The 24,738-nt window shown below is 34.0% G+C and overlaps 1 protein-coding gene across 1 annotated transcript in view; it reads right to left on the minus strand.

The window, feature by feature from the left end:
- Positions 1–8,947: 8,947 nt before the first annotated feature.
- Positions 8,948–24,738, minus strand: part of LOC129217025 (kelch-like protein 3) — a 45,634-nt gene continuing 29,843 nt past the window's right edge. The window contains exons 7-10 of the mRNA XM_054851259.1: positions 18,279–18,494; positions 17,799–18,000; positions 13,112–13,381; positions 8,948–9,699 (exon numbers count right to left, since the gene is read on the minus strand). Coding sequence (XP_054707234.1) covers positions 9,527–9,699; positions 13,112–13,381; positions 17,799–18,000; positions 18,279–18,494 — 861 coding nt within the window. The 3' untranslated portion in view covers positions 8,948–9,526. The remainder of the gene's footprint in view (positions 9,700–13,111; positions 13,382–17,798; positions 18,001–18,278; positions 18,495–24,738) is intronic.

A 24,738-nucleotide genomic window follows, 5' to 3' on the forward strand; every position in this document is an offset into this window, starting at 1 on the left:
AAAACCCTATTTTCGCGCATTCATCGCAGAAGCAACGATTTGGCAGAAGTTCCGTCAACCCGTAAGTTCCACTTGTCTGGCGATATTAGGAAGTTTCAGTTTAGTTTTATTCGGGGTTGCCAGCGAAGCGAGATTTCTTTGGATTGTTTTGCCGTGTGTTATGAAGGGGGTTAATATATTTCTTGTTAATTTCGGAATTAAAGTTACTCATATATTCATTCAGAACTGAAAAAATTCAGTTGCGCTCCCTAGTGTGATAAATGTGCGACACAAGTGTTCTCATTAGGATTTTTTCGTTTTTCATTTTTTAAAAATATTTCCGTTCAGTATTTATCTTAAACATGTTATTCAGCGCAATATCAATAGTTTGTTTAATTTGAAATATGAATCGTGTTGATACCTCAATTGGTTAATTTTTAATTGTTGCATTAGGATGCTTTCTTAACCAATACACGCAGTGGCGTAGCTAAGGGGGGGCGGTCCGCCCCGGGCGGCACTTTTCTAGGGGCGGCAAATTTACCCTTTTGATGTGGAAAAAAAATGTATTTTTCAAATAAGGAATATAAAATAACTTTTCTGGGTCAGAAAGGACAATTTAAATATTCCTGTAGTTTTCAATTATTCTAAGAAAATGACACCACAAACAAAGAAAAGTGTGTTTCTAGTCATTTCAAACCAAATTTTCCACTAAGAAAAATATGCATGTTTCAACACTCAAATTTATGATTGAAAGCTTGATAATTATAAAAAGATCTCTACCTGACTTGAGTCGCACTTTTCTTTGTTTGTGGTGTCATTTTATTGGAAGAACTGAGAACTGAAGAAATACTTAAATATTCCATTCTGACCCAGAAAAGTTATTTTGTCCTTTTGAGTGCATTATGAAACATGTATAGTACTTTTTAAAAAAATTTGTTATTTGGACTGTAGAGGTTACTTCAGAAAGACGAAAACAATGAACTTTTCCAATTTTTGTTATAAGAAAAATCTAATGCAGGATTTTGTGGGAGTTTCTTGAAAGCTTACTCTTGAAACAAAAACTTTTCCCTTTTTTTACTTCAGAAAAATGGTGACAAGAGTAAGAAAAAGAGGAGGAGGTATAAAATGTTACGCGAAACATTTTATTGCTCATCACACTATATATGTGTCAGAGTTTGCTTTGATTTCCCACTCTTTACAAGAGTTCTCTTCTTCAAACGAAGTATAAGTGATAAAGATAGTTCAGAAATACGTTTTTAGACCTCAATGTTGAAAAATTTCTGGGCAGAGCCCATAACCCTGCTGTTTCCTCTAACGTAGCAAACACAGCCAAAAAATAAAAAACAATATCTTCAACTCTGAAAACTTTCCTGAAGAAAACTCCCACCCTCTCTTATAAAGTCTCAACATCTAGCTTAAAATTACGTTCTTAAGACTTCGATACTTCAATATCGATTTGTAAAAACAGCATTTGAACCCTGACTGCAGTGGCGTACCGAAGGGGGGGCGGAGGGGGCGGTCCGCCCCAGGCCCCGCTTTGACATAGGCCCCCAAATTTCAATTTTTGGTTTTCACCAATATTGTCGCATATCTTGGTTTGAATGCTTAAACAAGTTGGCTTAATAAATCATAATTTTTTTTAAAGACCAAATATTTGTTCAGGGATACAATCAATACCTCTTCGGGATCAATGGAGGGTTATGATACCCAGGTCCCGCTTTGACATAGGCCCCAAAATTTTAATTCGTTTTCTTTTTCGCCAGACGTGCCTTATGTCATGTTTTAGATAAATAAAAAGTTGACTTTTTATGTAGAATGAATATTTTTTCAGTGACTCTTGCCTAAACGAAGAGAGGGCAAATTATGTCCCACAGGCCCCGCTTTGGCATAAGCCCCGAAATTGTGTCTTATTTTTTCCTGTAGATCTGTCATATACATCATGATTAGAAATATTAATCAGTTACCTATAATATATGCGAGTATATATCATAAATTTTGTTAAATATGACTTTTTTTCATAGTGACCCGTCCTAGTGTTCAAAGGCAAAGGCCACGAATTTAATGGGGGCCCCAAATTTTTAAATTAACTAAACCTATAAAAATCATTTGCTTTTATTTTGTTAAGTGCTTTCAGCAAAGTTTTATGCATTTTTTTTCAAACAATTTATTACTAAAAAAAACTAATGCATAACAGATGCACGTTTATAATTTTTGATCATTACAGTATACAGCTAAGATATCTGTTTTATGTTTTGTTTTGTGTATTAAGACTACGATGGTCTAGTCTTAATTCATACACTATTTTTGAAACCAAATTCAAACATATAACCAAGAAAATCCATTCCTAAATGAGAAGTTGTCTATCCTTTGTGGCGTTGGAAAAATCAGTCAGATAAATTTTTCTTTTTACCAGCTGCACTTTTGTGGTTTTAAGTTTGGTCTCCTGTGTGCCCGAAACTGTAACTTTTAAGAACAAATCGGACCCCTTCTGACTCAAGCAAAGGGGACTTCCTTTTTGCTATGCCCCTTTCGACACCGTAAAACTGTTTAATTGGTCAATCCTTCGGGACTTTTGACCTTGACTGCATAATACCTCCTCCCATCCATTCTATACTCGATTGCAAGCTTACTTGAGTATGGAGAAATGAGCTGCGGCCAAGCAAAAGAAATAGTTCCTAGCCCTTTGTCCGATAATCAGGGACGTAACTAGAGGGGGGCAGACGGGGCTCGTGCACCGGGCGCCATATTTTGGGTGTGCTAAACTGACTAAATAAATGCTTAAAATTAATTTTTAAAAAAGGACAAGTTATTAAAAGTCACCCCCCCCCCAAAAAAAAAAAAAAAAAGAAGAAGAAGAAAAACACGCTGTGCAGGCGTTGGCAGAAAATTTGCATGGTTTAATGTAGATAAAGAGTGGGAAGGATACACGAAGAGAGAGTAGGGCGCAGTAAAGAGCATGAATGTATTTTCCCAGAGTGACCAATATTGTTATGTCTTATCTAAGAATTTTCCTCTCGGAGGAGAAATATGGGAGCTAATGCTGAGGGAAATACACACCAATACAAAACAGCGGAAATGCTCAAACGTCCTTTTTCTACAATTAAACGTCATAAAGTTGTCAACATAATGTCTTCCTCTCAGCTTTTACAATGACGAGAACTTGTCTACCCCACCCCAAGGGCCTAAGGGAAAATAGTTACACTGTTCCCTTGGCCGTAGCCTATGGCTTAGGAATTGGAACCACTATCTTTATCCAACAGAACCACAACCATTCTTCAGAGTATCTTCTCTAGCTCGTACCACGAACTTTTTTTTTCTTTTTACTCCGTTCTCAGGATATTTTTTGCTCATCTTGTATAGTTTTAAACCAATTTTAAGATAAGTCGAAAAAACTATTTGAAGCTGAATTCAGAAAGAGAGCAAAAGACCACGTAAAAGAGGCCCCCAATAATCTTCATCTTATTTATCATCGTGGTTAAATGCTAAAGACGTTAGGAGAGTAGGTAAGGCATTGTTTATATAATTTGAATGGATGTAATACAAATTTGTTGAATTTTATAATTTTTCTCATTTTTCGAAAAAAATCTCGCCCTATAATAATGGAGATTCAATTTAAAGTTTGGGAGGCTACCAATTTTTATTTAGAAAATACTAGGGTTATTTTGAGGATAAATTGAACTAAAACGATAAATTTTCGACTTAGTTTCAATATATTTTTTCCACCCACACAATATTTTAAATATGCTTAAATCATCATATCCGGATTTTCGTTATCCGGATTGCCTTTGGTTCTCGCTAGTTCGGAAAAATGAAGTTGTACTGTAAATGAAAATAACCTGAACGGAAGCGCACTGTAAACATATAATATTTAACATTTTTAAGATACGTGTTTTTTTTTTTTTTTTTTGAAAGTTAACAGAAAGAGTTTTGATCTCAAGCACATTAGGTTTCTGTTTTTCTATTAACTGTTTCTCTTATGTATACTATAATATACCAGAGTTAGAGGACGTGAGTCCTTTATAAAAATTAGCTCTTGTAATAATTTATATTTACCTGTACAGATAGCGAAAATTTAAAATGTGTTGCACATAAAATTATTAAGACATTGTTTAAGATAATCTGTCCTTTTGAACTACAGTAAGATGTCAGCTTAAAGTCAGGATAACCAAGTATAGTAATATTCAATTACTTTCAAGTAAGAAACAAAAACAAACAACCTACTAAATTTTTTATCGGATTTAAAATTATTTCACTCATTGCTTTTTTGTAGTTGAATATTGTTATTTTTCTCGCGAATTTCTTCATAGTAGTACTTTAAAATACTGAGAAATAAATAATTGAAAATCTTTGTTTTATTGAAGTTATATTTTTTAATTTATTTTTTAAAGCAATATTCCAATAAGTTGTGAATTACTCTCTTGTGGAAATACAAAAATATTTTTCCTTGAATAACTCCGTATGTAAAATAATAAATAAAATACTTAATGATTTTTACCCCCTATCGCTATTTTTAAAAAGGCAATACAGTGTTTAAGCTATCTAAAAACTTATAATTACGTAAAAGTCGCATTTATAAGGCTTATGGCATTATAGGCAGCGGACTCCTTTATCACTGCATAATTCAAATATGGCTTCCAGTGGTGAAACGGTTCAAAAATGATACCAAATGGAAAGTTGGAGTACTCTTTGTTCTACTAAAGAGTACTCCATCACGGTGTAACGAAAAATTACATTACAAGTGTATAAATTGCAAATGCATTTTGTGTAAAATTCGTCCTTGGCTCATATGAGGCAGTGAGAAGCAAAGGGATGTAAGTGGACATTTTCAAGTTTTGAGTAAAACGCTTATAGCCTAGGTAGGCTTTCATTGATATTCTTTTTTTCTAAATCATGCTATACAGCAGCGCCTACCAGGACACTCTTGCCCCAAGACAGAGGCCTTCACCTACTATGTGTACTGGTTACCTCCAAATTTTTAATTTTGCCACTTGCATCACTTTGCTTCTCACTGCCTCAAATGTAACCGTCTCCTCCGTGATTCTGCTCCATTTGCGTTGAAATGTGATAGTTAGGATTTTTTTTTTTTTTTTTCTTGTGAGTGAGACCTGCAGAAAAGTTTTATTTAGACTGTGAACATGTGAATTTCATCCTTATTTAGGTAAGCATGTTTTAAAAATATTTTTCTCTGAGATTAGGTGATGTTATCAGGGAAATAGTTCCCTGGTGTGTCTTACTCAAAGGAACAGTAAAGGTTTTTTTTCTGTAAAAGCCAATTTTTATCCTAAAATTAATTAAATCTGGAACGCCTAAACGTTTCTGCTCACCGTACTTGGATGTTCAGATGCAATAAATTTTTAAGATACAATATAATTTTAGGACTTTTTTCCGTTTTTGATATTTTCTGACAAAGCACAATTTTATTAAAAATATAGTATTTACTTAATTTTACTTAAAACCACGTGTTTTACTGTGGTATTTATAATAGTGTCCGAAATCAAACCAACACTATTGAAATATGTAAAAATGTACTGCTTAAAATAATTACTGTAATATATGGTACGTACACATAGTTTGAGAAACTTCAGTTTTAGTACCAGGTAAGCCCCCATTTCGAGTAGCGCCCCAGGCCCCCATCTGTCTTGGTACGCCACTGCCTGACTGTCCTTGATTTTCTAACGTGATCAAATATGGCCTAAAATACGTTTTTAGGACTTCAATTTTTGGGATTTTTCTGACAAAGATATCTTAATCACCCTCCCCTTTTCACCTAACGTCTCCAAAGATTAAAACTGCGTTTGGAAAACTTCAATTTTGAAAAATTTCCGAGGGAAGAACTCTTTATCCCTTTTCCTAACGTCCGCAAAGATAGCCCAAAATCTTTCTTTCTTAAAAATTTGCGTGAGTAGGAGAGCTCGCTAACCCTTCCTTCTGACAGATAGTCTAAAATAAACTTCAGCTTTAAGAATGATTTTTAGAGGGAAACATCCCTCTGTCCTCCTCTTCGTTCTAATATTATGAAACCAAACCAAACTCTGACGTCAACTACGGAAATTTTTCAGGAGAAAAACGCATGGCTTCACAACATTTTTTATGCCATTAGAGAACCTCTCAACGTCACCAAAGACAGCCTAGAATTGCGTTTTTGAGACTTCAGTGCCGAAAAATTTCCGAAGAAAGAATCGGAACCTTCCCCTTTCAACCAAACCACCAAAGATTCCCTTAAAATTGATTTCAATTTAAAAAACATTTCAGTAAGAAACCTCAGCGCCCCTCTCTCTCCTAACGCCTATACAACTGCGTTAAAATAAGCATAAAATTGCGTTGCCAAAGATAGCCTAAAATTGCTATTTCAGAGCTTAAAATTTTCGCATTAAGTATCCGACCATTTCCGATTTCCATGACGTCTCTTAGGTATACCTAAGCTACATTTTAAAATTTCGTAAAATTTTTTCTTTCGTTGCCCATCGATCCCCTAACGTCAATATAAAAACACTAAAAAAGACTAATTTTGGAAAAAAATCGGGAGCAAGCCCGAAAAGCCCTTTCTAATAACTTTACTAAAATTGCGGTTTTTGACTTAAATTAAGCAATTTTCTTAAATTAAGCCTTTATCCCCTTCCTTTTTTTTTTTTTTTTTTTGAAAGTATATAGAAAGTAATTAAGTGTTATTTTTCTTCAATTAAATTTCTAGTTTTAATTAAAAACCTTTGACAGTTTTATGTTTTTGCTATTTCACAAAGAAAGGGCGGCAAACACAGTAGCTACGCCACTGAATACACGTTCACTTTTATGGGCCTACGAGAGGCCATGTGAGCTTTGTAAGAAAGAGAGCGGGGGTCTTTGGAAGGACCACTTTTGAAAACTTTATGGGGGAAGGGGATCAGGAGACCTAACTGACAAAGGGGCCCACATTTACCTTCGGCGGCCTTGTGATTTTTTCCCTTTTACTATAATTAAAAATTAAATAATTTCAAATTTTTATCACCTAACCCACATCTTGTTTTTGGGGAGTGAAAAAGCCCATTTTCATTTTTTCTTAAGTTTATGCCATTTCTTCATCATGAAGGACTACTAGCATCAGCCTATTTTTTCTGCGCTTCCAGTATGCATAACAAACTGCAACAGGAAAAAAAATTAACCTCCTACTGTAAATCCCTCATAGACTTTATAGCTTGAAAACTGCACTTTTTGAACCATGATTTGAGTCGGTGAGAAACAAAGGGATGTAAGTGCCGAAACTAAAAAATTGGGAAGTAACCAGTGCAAGTAGTAGGAGAACCTCTTTTCTGTTTTAAGGCAAGAAATGGTACTAGTAGCCCTGGTAGGTGCTGATATAAAGCATGATTTAGAAAAAAAGTTAAATGAAAGCCTACCTAGGATCTGAACTAAAAACTTTTAAAAGTGCACTTACATCTCTTAGTTTCTCACTGCCGCATTTAACCTTGGGACAACTTCTAATTAGGCTCAACTTAGATTGTTTTTTTTTAAAGCACAAATAAAAGTTCATTCTTTCAGCTTTACAATAAGCCATGTTAGACCTTTCTACTAATTTAAATAAATGTACAAGAGCTTTTAGAAAAAAAAATTGAAAATGCTAAATTTTACTCACCCGCGGAGCAAAAAAATAGTGGTATCTCAGGAACAAAATTTTTCCAAGAAAAAAATATAGCAGTTTGGGAGTACGTAATGTTGATACATATTACCTACCAAATTTCATCAAAATGGTGCGGTACGAAAAATTTTGAAATTATTTCGATTTTATATGGAATGACCCATATGTATTGTCCATTCGCAACTCCAGAGCTGGAATACGCTACCTTGCAGTGATTAACAACACTAAAGAAAAAGGTAAAACATTCCGTTCCACGTGTTTTCTTTGGAGAAAATTACAGGCTTCAGAGTTTGTGGTGTAATGTAATTTCAGAGGAATAGAAAAGAAAATTTCTCACAAACAACGATGAAATATTACTGTCATTCATTAAGCTTCAAAGCAAGTTATAAGTTACGGCATCTGTTTGTTTTACCTTTTTCATCCACCATTAGACTGGCTGCAGCGCCCCCTATAGTTTATTAGAGTTGCGAATAGGTATTGGCCATTTTTGCCAAGCATTACATTTCGCTCCAGAAAAATATTACAGAACGAGGTATCCTGGTTGTCCGTCTCATCTTTTCTGACCAGACTGGGGGCAACGAGTGCAATGTGTAGCTGCAGAATATACTATATTGGAGGGATAGGGTAATCTAGTTGCAGTGAAACATATGCACTGCATGTGATTCACTGCAACAGTTATACATGTGATCCAAGTATACTTATAATCTAAAAATGAAAAGAAGGAAAATTTTGATATCGAAAATCAAAAAAGTCTTTATTGTACTGCAACGTTTAAGCACCAAAGGAGACTTTTAACTTAACTGACCTTTAGAGTTTTGAACAGCAAATTTCTTCACAGCTGACATCTTTCAAACCAAAAATATGACCTTTCACTGCATTAAAAATTAGAGAGCATTTTAATGTTTTTGCTGAAAATTTTGAGGTCATACTTCTCACAGAAGATATTATTCGATTTGAAAAGATTTTATATGTGTAATCCCCATGGAGATTGGCCACTTTTGGCAGGTATTACATTTTGCTCCAGAAAAAAAAGTGTACCCTAAGCAAGCAAAGTCGTTATAGGTGGCTAGTTTCACTAAATAAAATGCGCAATACATTGATATTATTATTTTAGTTGATTTTTAAATCTGCTGGAAAGTCCTTGCAAGCAAAAAAATCTCAAATTTCAGCATGAGCAGCACTGTGTGTAGCATTAGTATTACAATAAAAATACAGTTTTGATCTTAAAATCTCTTTATTAAACAAAAATTGTAACACTGAGAAGACAAGTGATAAAGAAAGACTTGAGAAATGCAAGGCAAAGTGCAATGTTTTATCTAAAATTAATTTACAAATTTTAGACTTGAAAGAAAATAACTGAACCTAACTGAATTGAATAACTGAATGAAATTTAATACATAGATCATGTAAATTTTTAAGCTTTTGTATGAGTACTAAAAATTTATGCAGATGCATTAAAATTAGTCAAAATAATGAAAACATTTTGATTATTTTTTGTTAAAAAGTATTACTTTCAAAATATTTTTGATTTATCAAATTTTTATCTAAAATTGCACAAGAACTTTTTTCAGATTTATCATTTAAAGTAGTGAACAAGATATCACTTGATGCTTACTAAAAATATATTTATTCATTTTATTAAGCTAAATAGTATTTTAGTATTTTTCATATTTTTACACCAATTAAAAAGATTGCTTTGTTTATGTATATGCTCGTTCAGAGATTTTTTTTAGTTTTTGTGTTTTTCTTTCCAAGTCCAAAGTGCAATTGTTGCTGACAATTTTCGTTGCATATCAAGTTTATACAACAGGAAGTCATTTGCATTTTGAAAATAAAGTAAAACACAAATTAAAATAAATATAAACATTCATATTAACATATGTACACTAATTAACAGATAAGAGCAGAGTGAGATAATTTCACAATCACAGCCTTTTACAGAGGTTTGTCAACAATGGCAACACCAGCATAGCTGCGACCAATTGTCATAAAAGAAGACAACATGCTCCATGAGTCAGACTTGGGGCAGTACACTTCAACAGATGACAAATTAGATGAGCCATCATCCCCTCCCACAACATATAGCATGCCTTCAACTGCTACAACACCTAGGAAAATATTTTAAATTAAGATATATACAGTGCAAAATGCAAAATCTACTTAAATATGTTTTTTTCTTGCTGGATTTTTCAAAATATTCAATTGAGGTATTCATTCAATATCTAGACAAAATTAATGCAGTCAAACCCATCTATTACAAACCGTCAGCGGAGTGGCTCAGGAGCCACTCCGCTGCCAAAAAAAATGAGGATTCATACAACCAATTTTTCGAAAAAAAGTAAGCACTTGCTAAGATACTTTATGAATGTCTTCATTTCATGATTATTCTATGAGTGAAAAGAATAAAATATTAGTATTAATTATTGTTTTCAGAAGGACTAACTATTGTAACGTATCTTTTTATTTATCCATAAGATGGGGAGGAAAGTTATTTTTGGTTGTAAGCCTTTATGTACGTTTTGTTGATTTTTCTATTAACTATTTTCTGAAAAATTCCTTGAAAACCGAGAAAAGACTTTCTCTGTTTTCCAATTTCAAAATAGATCTAATTTAATCCCCAACATATTTTTTTCGATCGCCTAATTTAGTTATGGTCAGTGTGAAGTTTGCAATACAATATTATCAAAGGAACAATAGGTGATTGTGGTTTGGAAAGAAGTATTCCGGTTGAAAAGGGGTAACTATTGCAGAAGCTGGTATTTGCCTATGAAAAAATTGGTAAGGAATGTAACTGGCACACGTGCTATGAAAAACTGAAAATCTTAGAAATATTTGGATTGCTATAGCCAATTTTACAGCATTTAGAGTTTGGTACAAGCGTTTGAAAATACATTAAAAACATAAGTCTCCAGTTGGGCCCAGTTAAAAAGTTCGCTACAACTAAGGGTCGTTGTATCAAGGGTTTGCTATAGCAGGGTTCGACTGTGTACTTAAATAAATGGTAGATTTTTGAATTTCTTCATACTTAAAAAGGAACAGCTTGGGAATTGAAATTGTGTCTCTGACTCTCGGACATCCAGGAGACCCCATTGCACCTACAGACTTGGTGCAGAATTACTTCAGGCACCAGAAGCAACCACTTCACAACATTTTTTAAAAACTTTTAAATTAGTTTTTTTTTTATAATTTTTTTTTTTGAGCTAAAATTTTACATAAAATGCATAATAAAAGAGTGAAAGAGTTCTTGCTTGAGCGTCTCTTCTAAATTTCCATGTCATTTTAAAAATTGGTTTTTCTGAACAAGACGAAGTTTGTTCTAATTTTCTCAATCACAATGGGAGACATAAGGGTCTCTAATTTAGCAAAAATCTTACGCTGAACTCAAAGGACAGATGTAAAGAGCAAAAAATTACTGAAACCAAACATTTGGAAAAAAAATTTCAAACATACAAATAGTGTTTTGCTATACTCTGGAGCCTTTTAGCACCTGTTTGGCTGTGGAAATAGAAGTTAGATTGTACATAAAGGAAAGGTGTATTGGGATGCTTTTTTTCAAAGATAATTTTGTTCTGAGTATATTACTGAAGTTCTTTTTTTCTTTGAGTGGGAGTGAGATTTTCATATGGTTCTAAATATAATGAGATCTTTAATTAGATTCTACTTTCTACGGGAAGGGGAGCGGGATTTTCATTTTGTTTTAATTGAAATGAACATTTGAATCTGATTCTTCCTAGCAGACTATTTAAAAGCTAAACAAAATTCCAAAGCAATCTCAGGGGATGAGTGAATGTTACCAAGCAAGGGGCAGAGCTGCCTGGTATAATAAAAAGAAAATTGAATGTTTGTTAAACTTTCCAGACAAAAAATGGCTAATCTTTGAGCTAGTGTTACCTCTTTACACTTGATTAGTAAGTTAAATTATTGATTAAGTTGATCCAATATTAAGTTACTTTTTCAAAAAACCCTTTTCCACTATGTCATACAGGTAATTTGCTAAGTTTCTGCATTTTTTTTAGCTAAAAGTAGATCTAAATTTTCCACAAATAACTCTTATTTGGCTTTAACTTGACATTCTTGCAGGAAAAAGATTATGTAATGCCTTTACAGCAACGCTTCCCAACCTTTTTGAGCCTACTGCTTCCCCCTCCACACTATGGGTTGACTGACACCTTTACGCCTCCCCCCTCCTCTTGCTAGTGAACATCAGTATTATTTTTAAAAAATGCAGAATTTTATTTTTTTCTCTTTACAAAATGAACCGATAGGAATTTGAAGAGAAATATATTTGACTAAGATCATTAACGTATTTTTAAAAAACAGAAGTACGTTTTTTTATGAAATTTTCTTTTTCAAATTGGAATCTGCTTAATTTGAAACACTAATACTTTAAATTAAAGAACAAAATTTGAAAATTCTTCAAATTGGCAATGAATGATGGAATACTTCCTTAAAGTTCAACCAAAATGGGTGGAGGAAACCCCTGAACTTTAATTTGTTTCTTTTTTAACTTGTGATTAATTGTCTGAACAATTGTCTGATGCATTTTCAGTTTCAATAATTTCAGCCTTTTTATTGTTATTATTTAATCTTTTAAACACTCATCGCTCCCCTATCGCCCCACAAGAATTTATAACCCCCTTGAGGATGGGGGGTTCCTTTGGGGGCAATCACCCCCAGGTTGGGAACCACTGCTTTACGAAATTTTACAAGAAATCTGCAGATTTTGCAGGTTTCTGCAAAATTTCTTCTTTGATTTCAAGATACTTGCAGAAAATCTGCAGAATTACTTAATTATTGAAATTTTAAATCGCAACAACTCTGTGATTTGACCACTTTAGTTTAGACAACCCTATGCCATTGTGTTTTTAATATTTTTATCCCCATTTTTCTGCACAACTTTTTGGGGAACTCGACAAGGGTAAGTCAACCAAATTGGATCTTAGACTATCAGGAAAAATAGACATAACACATGGTTTTCCTATAAAGGATTTGCACAGTGCTAGAAGTGATGAGTGACCATGATCCATTTTTATGATTTATTGAGACCATTTTAGCACTCTTATACTACAGTTGGGGGTACACCTAACCTGACAATGTTATACTGGTGTGATTAGGATCTGCATCTTCACAATGCTGCCAGGTTAGGTTTGCCCCAACTATAGTAGAGATGCTCATGACGAAATATTACTTGCATGTTTAATAATCGAAATTTAATGTGATTACTTGCCACTCAGTAGGCTGTTTTGTTAAAACCTATTCCATTTGGAAAAGCTTAAATGCTGTTCTTTCCTCTTTATTTGTAGAAAATAAGGTGTTAGAGTTCTGGGAGGGGTTTTCACCCCCACCCTCCCCAGATGTCTTCCGTAGCTGTGGCCCTGTATGCTAGAACTGCATCCACTTAAAAGTTATAAGATGTAACTAAATATGGAACTGAGCTTTGAAATGACAACTTAATAGTAATTTCAACTTATAATAACCAAAAGAGTTTTCAGTACGGGGGAAAATTTTAAAAATAATTACCAGCATTTCGCCTGCACATCATCATGTCTGCCACTGATGTCCAAGAATTGGATTCTGGATTGTAGCATTCTACACTTTTTCTCACTAAAGGTCCATCATGCCCACCAACAGCATACAGTAATCCATCTAGAACCCCCACACCAGCCCCACTTCTCCTTGCTGACATTTCAGCGACAGGTATCCAGGAATCATTTTCAGGGTCATACTGTTCAACTGTCCCTAAACATTGTCTTGATGCACCATCATAACCTCCCACTGCATATAATAAACCTAAAACGAAGATGAAAAATATCATGCTTGAGAAAAATTGAGGAGAGGGGGGGGGATTTTCAATCTTTTTATTTCTACAATATTTTAAAATTACTTGCTTATATCAGCAGAAAACAAGCTTACTGAAAAACAAATGTTAACGAATTTTCTGTTCCTCATTACATTTTACTGTCAATTGTTCATATACATATTTATGTATGCTATTTTTATATTAAAATATTACTTACATAGGAAAAATCAATATAATTATTTTTAACTCAAAACTTTTAGTTTACTGATGAAGTAACAACAAAATGACATTTTTTCCGGGACGGTTTCTTCCGGGGTGGACAAAATAAGACAACCCCGGACAGAGGTAAAGCACGACCTACACAAAGAGTGATATAATGAGGAGTTAATGTATTTATAATGCTGTATTCATCCCAGTATTTTAAAAGCAGCACCGGATAGAACTAAAAATAAATAAAAATTTAGCTTATTTTTGCATTAAAAACTTTGGTTATGTTTTCAAAGTCATATTGAATCACACCTTTACTGCTATGAACAGAAGATTTTTCACAGATGAGGCAAATTCAGGATAGCTTTGAAACAACTATTTACTACACTTTTTTGATATTTTGTACCATTTCCACTTGAGCATTTACTTTAACCCTAAATTTGTTCTCCTAAATCAAAAGCTAAGAGAAAAATTAGCTTTTGCTGTTAAAATTAACAGATCAATCTAGAACATTTTTTTTTGTAAAATTTAAACATTAGATATTTATTTTGTAGCTTGACTTCATAAGTGATATCATCTTAGGAGCACTAAAAAATTAATTTTAATAATCATAAAGTTTATTCAGTTAAAATTTAATTATTCTTCCATTGCAAAAAAAAAGTTAAATTTTCTTAAAAGTAACAAACAGTAATATGTTCATAATTTAGCACAAATTTTTAAAATAAAACATAGAAGTAATGATTTGAAAAATGATTACTGAAGCATAAAATTTTTAAATAAGGGCTAGTTATTCCACAGAACTTTTTCCAGAAAAAAAAAAAAAATATATATATATATATATATATATATATACAGTGAAACCCCTCCTAACGGACACCCCTTTAATGCGGACAGTTTTTAATTCCCCGGCAGAGAGACATTAAACCTAATGTATAAGGAACCTCTCTCGTACGGACAACCTTTTCGAAGTCATTTACATTGATATATCCTTTTTTGCGGATAGTATTTAAAACTTGAGAATTAAATAGCTACTCCATTGAAAGGCTTCATTTAATGCAAAGTCGACCAGCTTATACGGAGATAAAAAAAATATTTCTTTGCAATTTTACTTTGCATCTACTGCGTAGCAAAAAATTTTCAGCTTGACACCGAAATGCATTTTTTATTCCAAAAAACATCATCAAATCGTCAAAAATAAAAGAAAAGAAAAGAGAAAATGATTATTCTGCAAGTTTCTGTCTGTATACCCCCACCCTCCCCCGTTGCCTTGTTCCTTTTCAGATGACTAACAAGCAGGCGTGTTGTGTCTAAGTGGAGCCGAGTTGACGCGCCATCTAACAAAAATATTTTATAGAGAGTAAAAGTAAAGCCAATGCAATATCATAAAGTAAACTTAAGGGTAAAAGCATTCAGTTGTTTCATCGTTCTCATTGAAATGGCTCTGAATACTCATTGTCAGCGTCGTACTCTTTCTCTTAAAGAAAAAATTGAAGTTATAGATTTCGCAGAAAAAAATAAAATTGGAATACGGAACATTGCTGAAAAGTTTGGTGTGGGACGCACACAAATTTGCTGTATATTAAAAGGAAAAGAGAAGTTTTTAGAAAGAATGGTTCATAAATGGAAACCAAGAGAAGAAAAAAGATTTTCCTGAAAGTAATGCCCTTGCAGTGGATGAAATTGTGTTTAAATGGTTTGTGTCCGCAAGAAACAAAAATATTCCGATTTCTGGCCCTATTTTACAAGAAAAGGCGAAAGAAGCAGCTACTGAAATGGGTATAGAAAATTTCAAAGCTTCCAATGGATGGTTAGATCGTTTTCGAACGAGACATGATATCGTTTTTAAAAAAATATGTGGTGAATCCATGGATGTGGATGCTGACGTTTGCGAGAAATGGTTTGAGAAAGTGCCTAGTTTGATTGAAAATTACGAGCCATGTGACATTTATAACATTGATGAGACCGGTTTGTTTTATAGAGCTCTGCCAGATAAAACCTTAACTTTACGGAAAGAAAACTGCTCTGGTGGCAAAATCTCCAAAGAACGCTTAACAGTTTTGTTGGGTGCCAGCATGGATGGTACAAAATTAAAACCAGTTGTCATCGGAAAAGCAGCCAGACCTCGGTATTTTAAAGGACTGGATATAAAAAAATTACCTGTAGACTGGTTATGAAGCATTTAATCAATAAAATGGAAGAAACTAAAACAAGTAGCGAATTGTCCAAAACAATTGATGTGTTAGATGCAATCAGCTGAGTTAAGCACGCATGGAAGGAAGTTAAAAAAGAAACAATAGTAAGTTGCTTTAATCGCGTTGGATTCAAAAAAGGATCTGCCACAGAGGAAATTGACAACGAAGTTGATTGTGACAATGATGGATCCGATTTGCAGTCGTTAATGCAACAAGCAGGGTTCACAAATGTGACCGCTGAAGACTATGCTCCCATCGACGACCAAGTTTTCACTGAAGAAAGCGAAACAGAAATTGCAAGCATAGTGCGCGAAATTAACGAAGATCATACAGTTGAGGATGACGATGAAGATGAACTGTCCGTAAAAGAAGACGTTAAAACAATTAAAAATGTTAACGAAGCTTTAAGCGTATTAGATGGACTCAGGGAATTTTCAATTAAACACAACGATCCTAAAGGACTAGACTTGGTACAAGAACTTAAGATACATTTCGAAAATGAAAGACTTTCATCGATCAAAACATATCAACAGACATCAATCGAACAATTTTTTAAAAGTACAAATTAGGTATGTAATTTTTATGCGAACCTGTTATTTAAATCTCTTTGAGTGTGCAAAACTGTAATATTTGAATTTAACCTGATAAAATAATTATTTATTATGTATATGTTGGTAAAAACTAGTAAATTAAAAAAAATCTATGCATATGAAAGAGTAGAATTCACACATATTTCATTTAAGATTTCAAAAAACATAAACAAATAACTAAAGTTAATTAAATTAAAAAAACCTCTGTAAAGCGGACACTCTCTCTTACGGACAAAAAAGTTTGTCCCGTTAGTGTCCGTAATAGAGGGGTTTCACTGTATATATAAAGCAGACAGTGTTTCTTTGTACCCGATGGCCAGAAGCCCCCATAGCACCTACAGCTCTGAAACTTGGCACGAAATTCAAATGTACCCCGGGGGTCTGCACCTTGAAGCCTGAATTCTAAATTTCAAATTAGTTTTTCCATAATTAACTAATTAAGCTGAAATTTCACGTTTTTGGCTATTTAGGGAGTAAAAAATCTCCTCCCCCCCAACATTATATGTCGTTGGAAAGAGCTTTCCTTTCCAAAGAAGATGATGTTTGTTCCATTTCTCTCAATTAATTAGAACAGGAGATATAAGCGATTCTAATTGCCATCCTAATTGAGCCAATTTTCAAGGCTAAACTTGATTTTTGTTTCTGCAGTGACGTCATCTTTGGTATACGGTTGCGTTCGAATAGTACAACCGGTGAATTCTTGATTTGATTATTGCACTGTTGTCATTTTTGTTAAATTCATTGTGCAAATGTTAATTGATTTTCTTTTTAATTTGAAAGTCATTTCGCAATAAACAATGGAGTTGCGGATTATTTGTTTATTTCGCAAAATATTTTAGATTTCAAAGGATTGCATTTAGGTTTTCAAAGGGTGTTCACGCATTTTAGTTAAAAAAATAAGATTACCAAGTTTTTTTAATTGTGTTGTTTTCTGCTGGGGAGTTGAATCTTTTTTTGTACGGGATATGGGATTTCCTTTTTGACCTAGATATACCGTGATTTTTAATCGCAATTGCTTACTGCCGTAGGTGTCAAACTTGGCGTAAAAACGGGAGAGGGGAGTGGATTTATTTATTCAACGGACTTCCTTTAAATTCTTAGCACTTGTATTGCCGTGCGGGTACAGCTAGTTTATATATGAAGTTAGGACTGAAAATGCATTATATACACATAAAAAAATTTCCTTGATAAAAAACTGCTGTGTTTAGTTCAAACATTATATAATATTGCAAATGAAAATTCATTATTATTATGTGTGTGAATATTACCCTTACTATAGAGTACTTAATCTCATAGTATTATTTTCATTGAAACACATAACATATTCAATTGCATGAGTCTTATATGTCATTTTTGTTCTCTAAGTAAACACAAATTCTAATAATAGAGCAAAAAATGATTAAAAGACAATAAAATACCGCTTAACACCCCAACTCCAACACTACTGCGTCTTGTACTCATTGGAGCAATAGTTCTCCACTCTTCTGACTTTACATCAAAACACTCAGCACTGTTAAGACCAGTCGAACCATCAAAACCGCCCACTGCATAGATACAATTATTTAAAACAGCTACACCTAAAGTGCTTCGCCTAGCTTCCATGCTTGGGGCTTGACTCCACTAAAAAGGATAAGATATACTTATATGTAGCTATACATTTTATATGTAATAGTATGAATAAAACTAATATATAAATACATAAAGTGATCACTACTGTCAGAAAGTTCTATTAAAATTTTCTTATTTAGAAGATTCAGGTACAAAACCTAATTTGACAGAAACTATTAATATTATACTTAATTTTTTTAGTGTTTTTTACATTAACATAAAATACTTAGCAAAATCACGTTTTAGCTTCTTAAATACATTAAAACTCATGCATATTAAGATAATATTACCTGATCTCTTACAGGATCATAAACATCAACCGTTCTTACACGTAAAGAACCATTAAATCCACCAACTGCATAAACAAAACCATTCAGAACTGCAAGACCAGCTCGGCACCTTCTTGTAGGAAGTTCTGCTAGCTGATACCACTTCTCTTCTTTGAAATCATAGCATTCAACACTTCTAATAGCTTTAGGTGCTTGACCACCAGCAACCAATAATATCTTTATAAAGAAAAATAAATATCATATATATAATAGCAGAAATCTGTGATCGGGTAATGCTCTGATCAGTGGCGTACTGGGTCAAAAATGTGTACCGGGAAAAACACTTGACCGGCGCCTTGTTCTATTTTCGCACTCCCCCCCCCTCCCATTCACCAAGTTCAACTAAAAAATTAAACTTGATGAACTTCTTATCCGAGGAGTAGATAATCTTCAACGCCCCAAGACAACTGAGACTTTTGCGCCCCCCTCCCTTTTTTTTGTCGAAATGAGAGAAAGTTTTTACTTCCTTCGGTGATGGTAGAAAGAGGAGTGTTTTAGAGGGAGGGGTGGTTTCGAAGTTAGAACTTCTAAAAATTAAACTTTGGACGAGTTTTTTTATAAATAAGAAACGAGTAAAAAGAGGAATTTGAAGGGGAAGAGGATAGAGAGCGCTCCCTCGTCTATTTTTCGGGATCGAAAAGTTAAAGTTCAATTGTTATCTACAATCAACCTAATAAAGAAGGGGGGGGGGGAGTCCGGGGCTCTCCCCGGGAAATTTTTCGAGATTGTAGCCCCTAAGACGCAGTTTTAGACGATCTCTAAATATTATTCTAAAACTGCGATATCTAAAGATTATCTCTAGATTATCTTTGGTAATGTTACGGGCTGAAAAGGTTCGTGATGCTCCCAGACCTATTTCGAAATTGAAACTTTAAAAACGCAATTGTGGATTATATCCAGTTATTTTAGAAAGGGTGGTTGGATCTTCCCCGAAGTTGAAGCGGTTAAAAGGCAATTAGACTAGTTTTTCGACGTAAAAACGACAATTTTTCGCAGGTGAAATCTTAAAACCACGATTGTAGGCCATCTTTGGTAATGCTAAGAGGACGGGCCTTTTTTCCGAGTTTGAGGCTCTAAAAACTTTATTTCAGTTGACTTTCAGTGATGTAAGGGAGAGGAGTTCCCGAGAGCTCTCCCCCGAACCCTTTCGAAATTCAAACCCTTGAACAAAATTTAAGACGATCTTTAATGATTTTAGAGCTAGTGATAGGATCGTTCCCCAAGAAAGGTTTCAAGGTTAGCTCCTAAAACACAGTTTTTAGACGAGCATTGGTAATATCAGTGGGCAGAGAGGTTCAGAGGCTTTCCTTCGGAAATTTTCTAAAATTGGAATTCCAGGAAAAAATTACAGACTATCTTCGACGATGTATTAGGCAGTTTGGGAGCTCCTCTCGGAAATCTTTTCAGAATTGAAGCCATAAAAACGACCATATTTTTAGACCGTCTTTGATGATATTAGAAGGGAAAGGAGGTTCGGGAACCTCTGGAATTTTTAGAAATTTAAGCCCTAAAAACGACTATCTTTGGTGATATTAGGGGGAAGGGAGGTTCAGGGATTTCTAGACTTTTTAGAAATTTTTAGAAATTTAAGTCCTAAAACCGAAATTTTAAACGAATTAATATGATGGGGTGGTTGCGTTTCTGGAATATTTGAGTGGGGCGCTCTCCTAGAAGCTTTTTGAAATTGAAAACCTAAATAAGTAATTTTAGGCCATCTTTGGTGACTGTAGGCGATGTGGTTAGGGAACTCTTCCTCGGAATTCTTTCAAAATCAAAATTAAAAAAACACGCTTCTTGGCTACCTTTGGCAACCAAAAACGAAGGAATATAAGGTTCGGTTACTTCCCACTCTTCCGCTTTCTTCTCTCTTTTTACGTAATTGTTTTTATTATTGGTAAAAATGTAGTGGAAAACGCTCCCCCAGTTTTCTTTTCTAAACCCATTTGAGTGCTTTAGTTTTTCGAAAATGAAATTTTAAATTTCCAGCCTGATATTTTCATTTATTTGAAGTACAAGAGTTTGCGACTCCAAAGAGAAAACTTTTCACATTTTGGAGTGATGTCTCTAGGGTTTTTTTCCCCCTCCACTTTATTTTAATTTAAACATCATGCCTCCTAAAACTCGGGATAAAGTTTTGGTTTACCTTCACGTTAAAACATTCAAACACTAAGAACTTATTATTAATTCATTGCATTATTTAAATCTCGTTCACTACTTTTTTTATACTTGTTTTGTTATTTTATTTTAACTTGTTTTCTTTTTAAAATATATTACAGCGGCCTACATAATGCTATTATGTTATTTATCTATTCATTTTTTTATTGAACTAAATGTCGTAATAGGTTTGTAACGATACGCTATTTTTTTTTTTAATCAAAAGTGTTTGAAACGTATAATTTCAGCGGACTTCAGTTAGGTAAATTGTTATGCAGGAACTTGGATGTTTCTCAATAATATGCAAATATTTCATTTTCATTTTAAATTTGGCAGAAAAAATACTTTTGTCACTTTTATTCCTTTAGTTCATTGATTATTACAATTTCAATTCTTAAAGATTGCAAAGATTTTCTTCTTTTTCCTTTTCTTTTTTTTTTTTTTTGCTGTTTTTAATCACTTTCAGAAATTGGCGGCTCCATTTCTGAAAAAATGGTGGATGTTGGCGACGGCCCTAAGCGCTTCATCAAAAAAGTTTCGAAATTGAGGTCTTTACAAAACATTTGATCATCTTTAATAAAGTGAATACGGTGGTTCGTCCCCGGAAAGCTTTCGAAATTTAAAGTTCAAACATCGTATTTGAAGGCCATTTTTGCTGACTCTAGAGAAAGACATGCGTTTCAAAACTTTTCTGTGGAAATTTTTCGCATTTGAAGTCTTAAATGACATAACTGTATGCTGTCTTTGATAACTTTAGAGGACGGGATGGTGTTCGGGGACTCTCTTCTGGAAAGTTTTCGAAATTGAACAGCTAAAGCGAAATTGTAGACAATTAATTATAATTTCGGGAATTATAATTTCGCTGAAGGTAGGGTGGCTCCTCCAGTAAGTTTCGGAAATTGAAGTCCAATATGCTAAATTTCAAACGATCTTTTATGATGTGGGTCATCTAGGTGCTATCCCCTGAAAATTTTCAAAATTGAAGTACTTTAAATGGAAATTTTAGCGATCTTTAATAATGCTGGGGTAAGGCGTTGAGTTATATCTCTGGTATCCAAAGGAACTATGTGCGTGTGTATGTGTATGAGGCTGCAGCCTCAATCCCCGTCCGCACTTAGCAAAACCGAAGTTTTTGCCTTTCTTTTGCTTTGTTGGAAGCGTCATCAAGACAACATAAAAAAAATTACCTTAGCCCCTCCCTTTCCCCCATCAGGACTAAAAACCCTGGCTTTGTCACCGAGTTATTGAGAGATGGACGCCGTACGAAAGTTAGATGTCCGAGATAGGCGCCTTGGTTCAAAAAAATCTGGAAGCCACGGCATTATTCAAAATTTTTAGGGGAAAGATTAATAGTTTCAACTGAGTTCAAGTCGGCGCTGAATGGCTACTTATTGTTAGATTCGCGAATTGATACTTCAAATTAAAAAAAAAAATCCTCTGAGGTCATTTTTATTTTAAAAAAAAGGAGGGGAAAACTCTGCAGCCATTTTATTCCTTGGGTGAAGGAGGTAGATTCGGATGGGAATGAAAAAAGCATTTTACATGAACGATTTTGATTAAACCGATGGATGGAGGTTACTTTGATTTTAAAAAGGGATGGTACGTAGTTTTATGTTGTTAAGTCGTCTCATTTGTTCAGCTCATACGATAAATCTTATGGTACCAAGCGCCGCAATATCCGATACAAAATTCATAAATAATAATAATAATAATAAAAAGACAGGCGCCGGCACCCTAAGGCACCGGCGCACCGGGAATTTTCCCGGTATCCCGGTGGCCCAGTACGCCACTAGCTCTGATGTCACCAACAATAAACTCGAGCCAGAATATGCAAGACAGCATTATTTCATTGTTGGAGCATTTAAAAGTCAGAAATTTTAACTATAATTTGATATTTTTTTGGCAACATTTGAGCAGTGTTGCCAGATTGGGGGAAATTTCCCCATTTTGGAGAAATCTGGTGCTCTCTGGGGAAATTTTAGGGAAATGGGTTTTGTGGGGAATTCTTTGGGGAAAAATTTTTTCCTTGGGGGGGGGGGGAACCTCGGGGGAAAAAAGATTTTTTTTTAAATTCGCGTCAAGAAGTAGTGGGAACATTGTTTGTATCAAACAGTGTTGGGTTAGCTTTGCTAACTTTATGGAACTCGCATTAATGTTCTGCGTGAGTAACTAGTTGATACGTGAAACAGGTAAAAATAAGTGTGATGAAGAGTGTTCTTGGATAAATATATACAAAAATCATAGTTTAAATGTACATACAGAAACAGAGTAGTAAATGTGAGTAGAAAAAAAAATTGGGTTATTTCTTATCTCTCAGTCAGGCGCTTGTATTTATGACTAGTGGCACTCGCACGGCTTTGCCCGTAGTAGAAAATTAAAAGGTCTTTTGGTCCCCCTGTATATTTGCAAATAATGCATGATGAATTTCTTGCCAATTGGCTTGCCCACATTACGGTTTCACGTTATGATAACTTGGTAATTTACTCGTCCATCTTATGATAATTTTGCTCAGGAAAATATTCTTAAAATTGGAATAGAAAAGAACAAAATCAAATTTTCAAAAAATCGCTTAAAGGTGCACACCACCATTCCACAAACTAATTCTTTGCTCAATTTCATGAAAATCAGCCGAAGGGTGTTGGCGCTATATGTGCGTTAGAGATCCTGACAGACAGAAAGAGATCCGGACAGAGAGATATCCAGACAGAGAGACTTTCAACTTTTATTATTAGTAAAGATGAAGATAAAGAAGGCAAAAAAAAAAAAGCGAAAATATGAAGAAAAAAAAGTTGGGGAATTTTATAAGAAAATTTGGCTATTTGGGGAGAAAAAAAATTTTCAAGAGACAAAATTATTAGAGGAAGTCTATTAATTTTATGAAAATATTAGTAGAAAAATAATTTCTGCATTTGGGGAATTTTGGTAGAAAACATCGCTTTTTGGGGAAAAGTTGGAAGGGAATTGGGGAAATCTGTATTTGAGAAGCAGAGAGGTACCTTATTTTGACAAAGCTGAAATAGATTTAATAAATGAACTCTTTTGCTAATCAGGCATTGAGATAAGATAACTTGGCAGTCCATTTTCAGCTCAAGTCAGTATGGTAAAACAAGATGCATGCTTTCTTTTGCTAAGCGTTTTATATAGAGTCAGCTTAAACTATTATAACTTAATTACATAACACAAGCTAACCATCAAGAAAGTTTAACTGTGATTTAAGGAATAAGTACAATTATGCGACTTTATGTGAATAAAGATGAAATTTGAATTTGTCATATTATGACTGGTGATTTTTTAGATTTGGTATTACGAGGTATGGCCATAAAAAAGAAATGGTAATTAGAATGTGATAATAAAGATATGGTAATAAGGACCAATTTGCTCTTATGCAATTAATATAAAGACTATATTTAAAGATTACATTTAAGATACATATTATAATGTTGTGAAATTTTTGTTTGTTACCAATGTCCAAACCCTCAATTATCAAAATATAACCAAATAATGAACTATTTTAACAATGTATAAATTTAAGAAGTTATTTTTTTTCCCAATCCATGTTAAACATTTCTCTCCATATACTGTATATACGTCAAATAACACAGCAAATTTTACAGGAAATATTTTTAATAAAGAAGCAGTACACAACTGTTGCACCACGATGGGTGATTTTCTAATATAATAATAATTTATCATCACTACACAAGTCTTGCATTATTAGAACTTTAATATTACAGTGAAAATTCTATGAGCGACCACCCCTACACAGCGACCACCTCCAACAATGACCACTTTTCTCCCCTTTCCACAACACAATGTTAAAAAGCCCCTAGGAAAGACCATTCAAACCTCTCACAATGACCGGCAAATTGTTAAACTGAGCACCAACAAATGAAAGAATGATAAGTTAGAAATAAGGAAAGGCGAGAAGGAGATAAGGAACGATGGGACCCACACCAGACAACTCTTGCTTTTGAAAGTGTAAAGAAACCAGAATAAGGGCGGGAGGGGGGGGGGGAGATAATTATTCTTCCTTGGGCTTCAAAAACATTCCTTTCATACCCTGTGCCAAGGACGCCCATATAGGGGGGCAAGGGGGGAGCTCCAGCCCCCCCCCCTTTGAGATGGGAACTTCCTTGCTTTTTTTTGCAAAAATATTCCTTTTATATCCATCAATGAATAAGTTATTAAAAATTTCAAATTTTACTATCTAATTTCTACTGAAATCGGTTTCCATGGGGAAAATGTTCTGCTAAACCATTGGGAAAAT

This window comes from Uloborus diversus, chromosome 2 (genome assembly GCF_026930045.1).
Source record: "Uloborus diversus isolate 005 chromosome 2, Udiv.v.3.1, whole genome shotgun sequence".
Taxonomy (NCBI): domain Eukaryota; kingdom Metazoa; phylum Arthropoda; class Arachnida; order Araneae; family Uloboridae; genus Uloborus; species Uloborus diversus.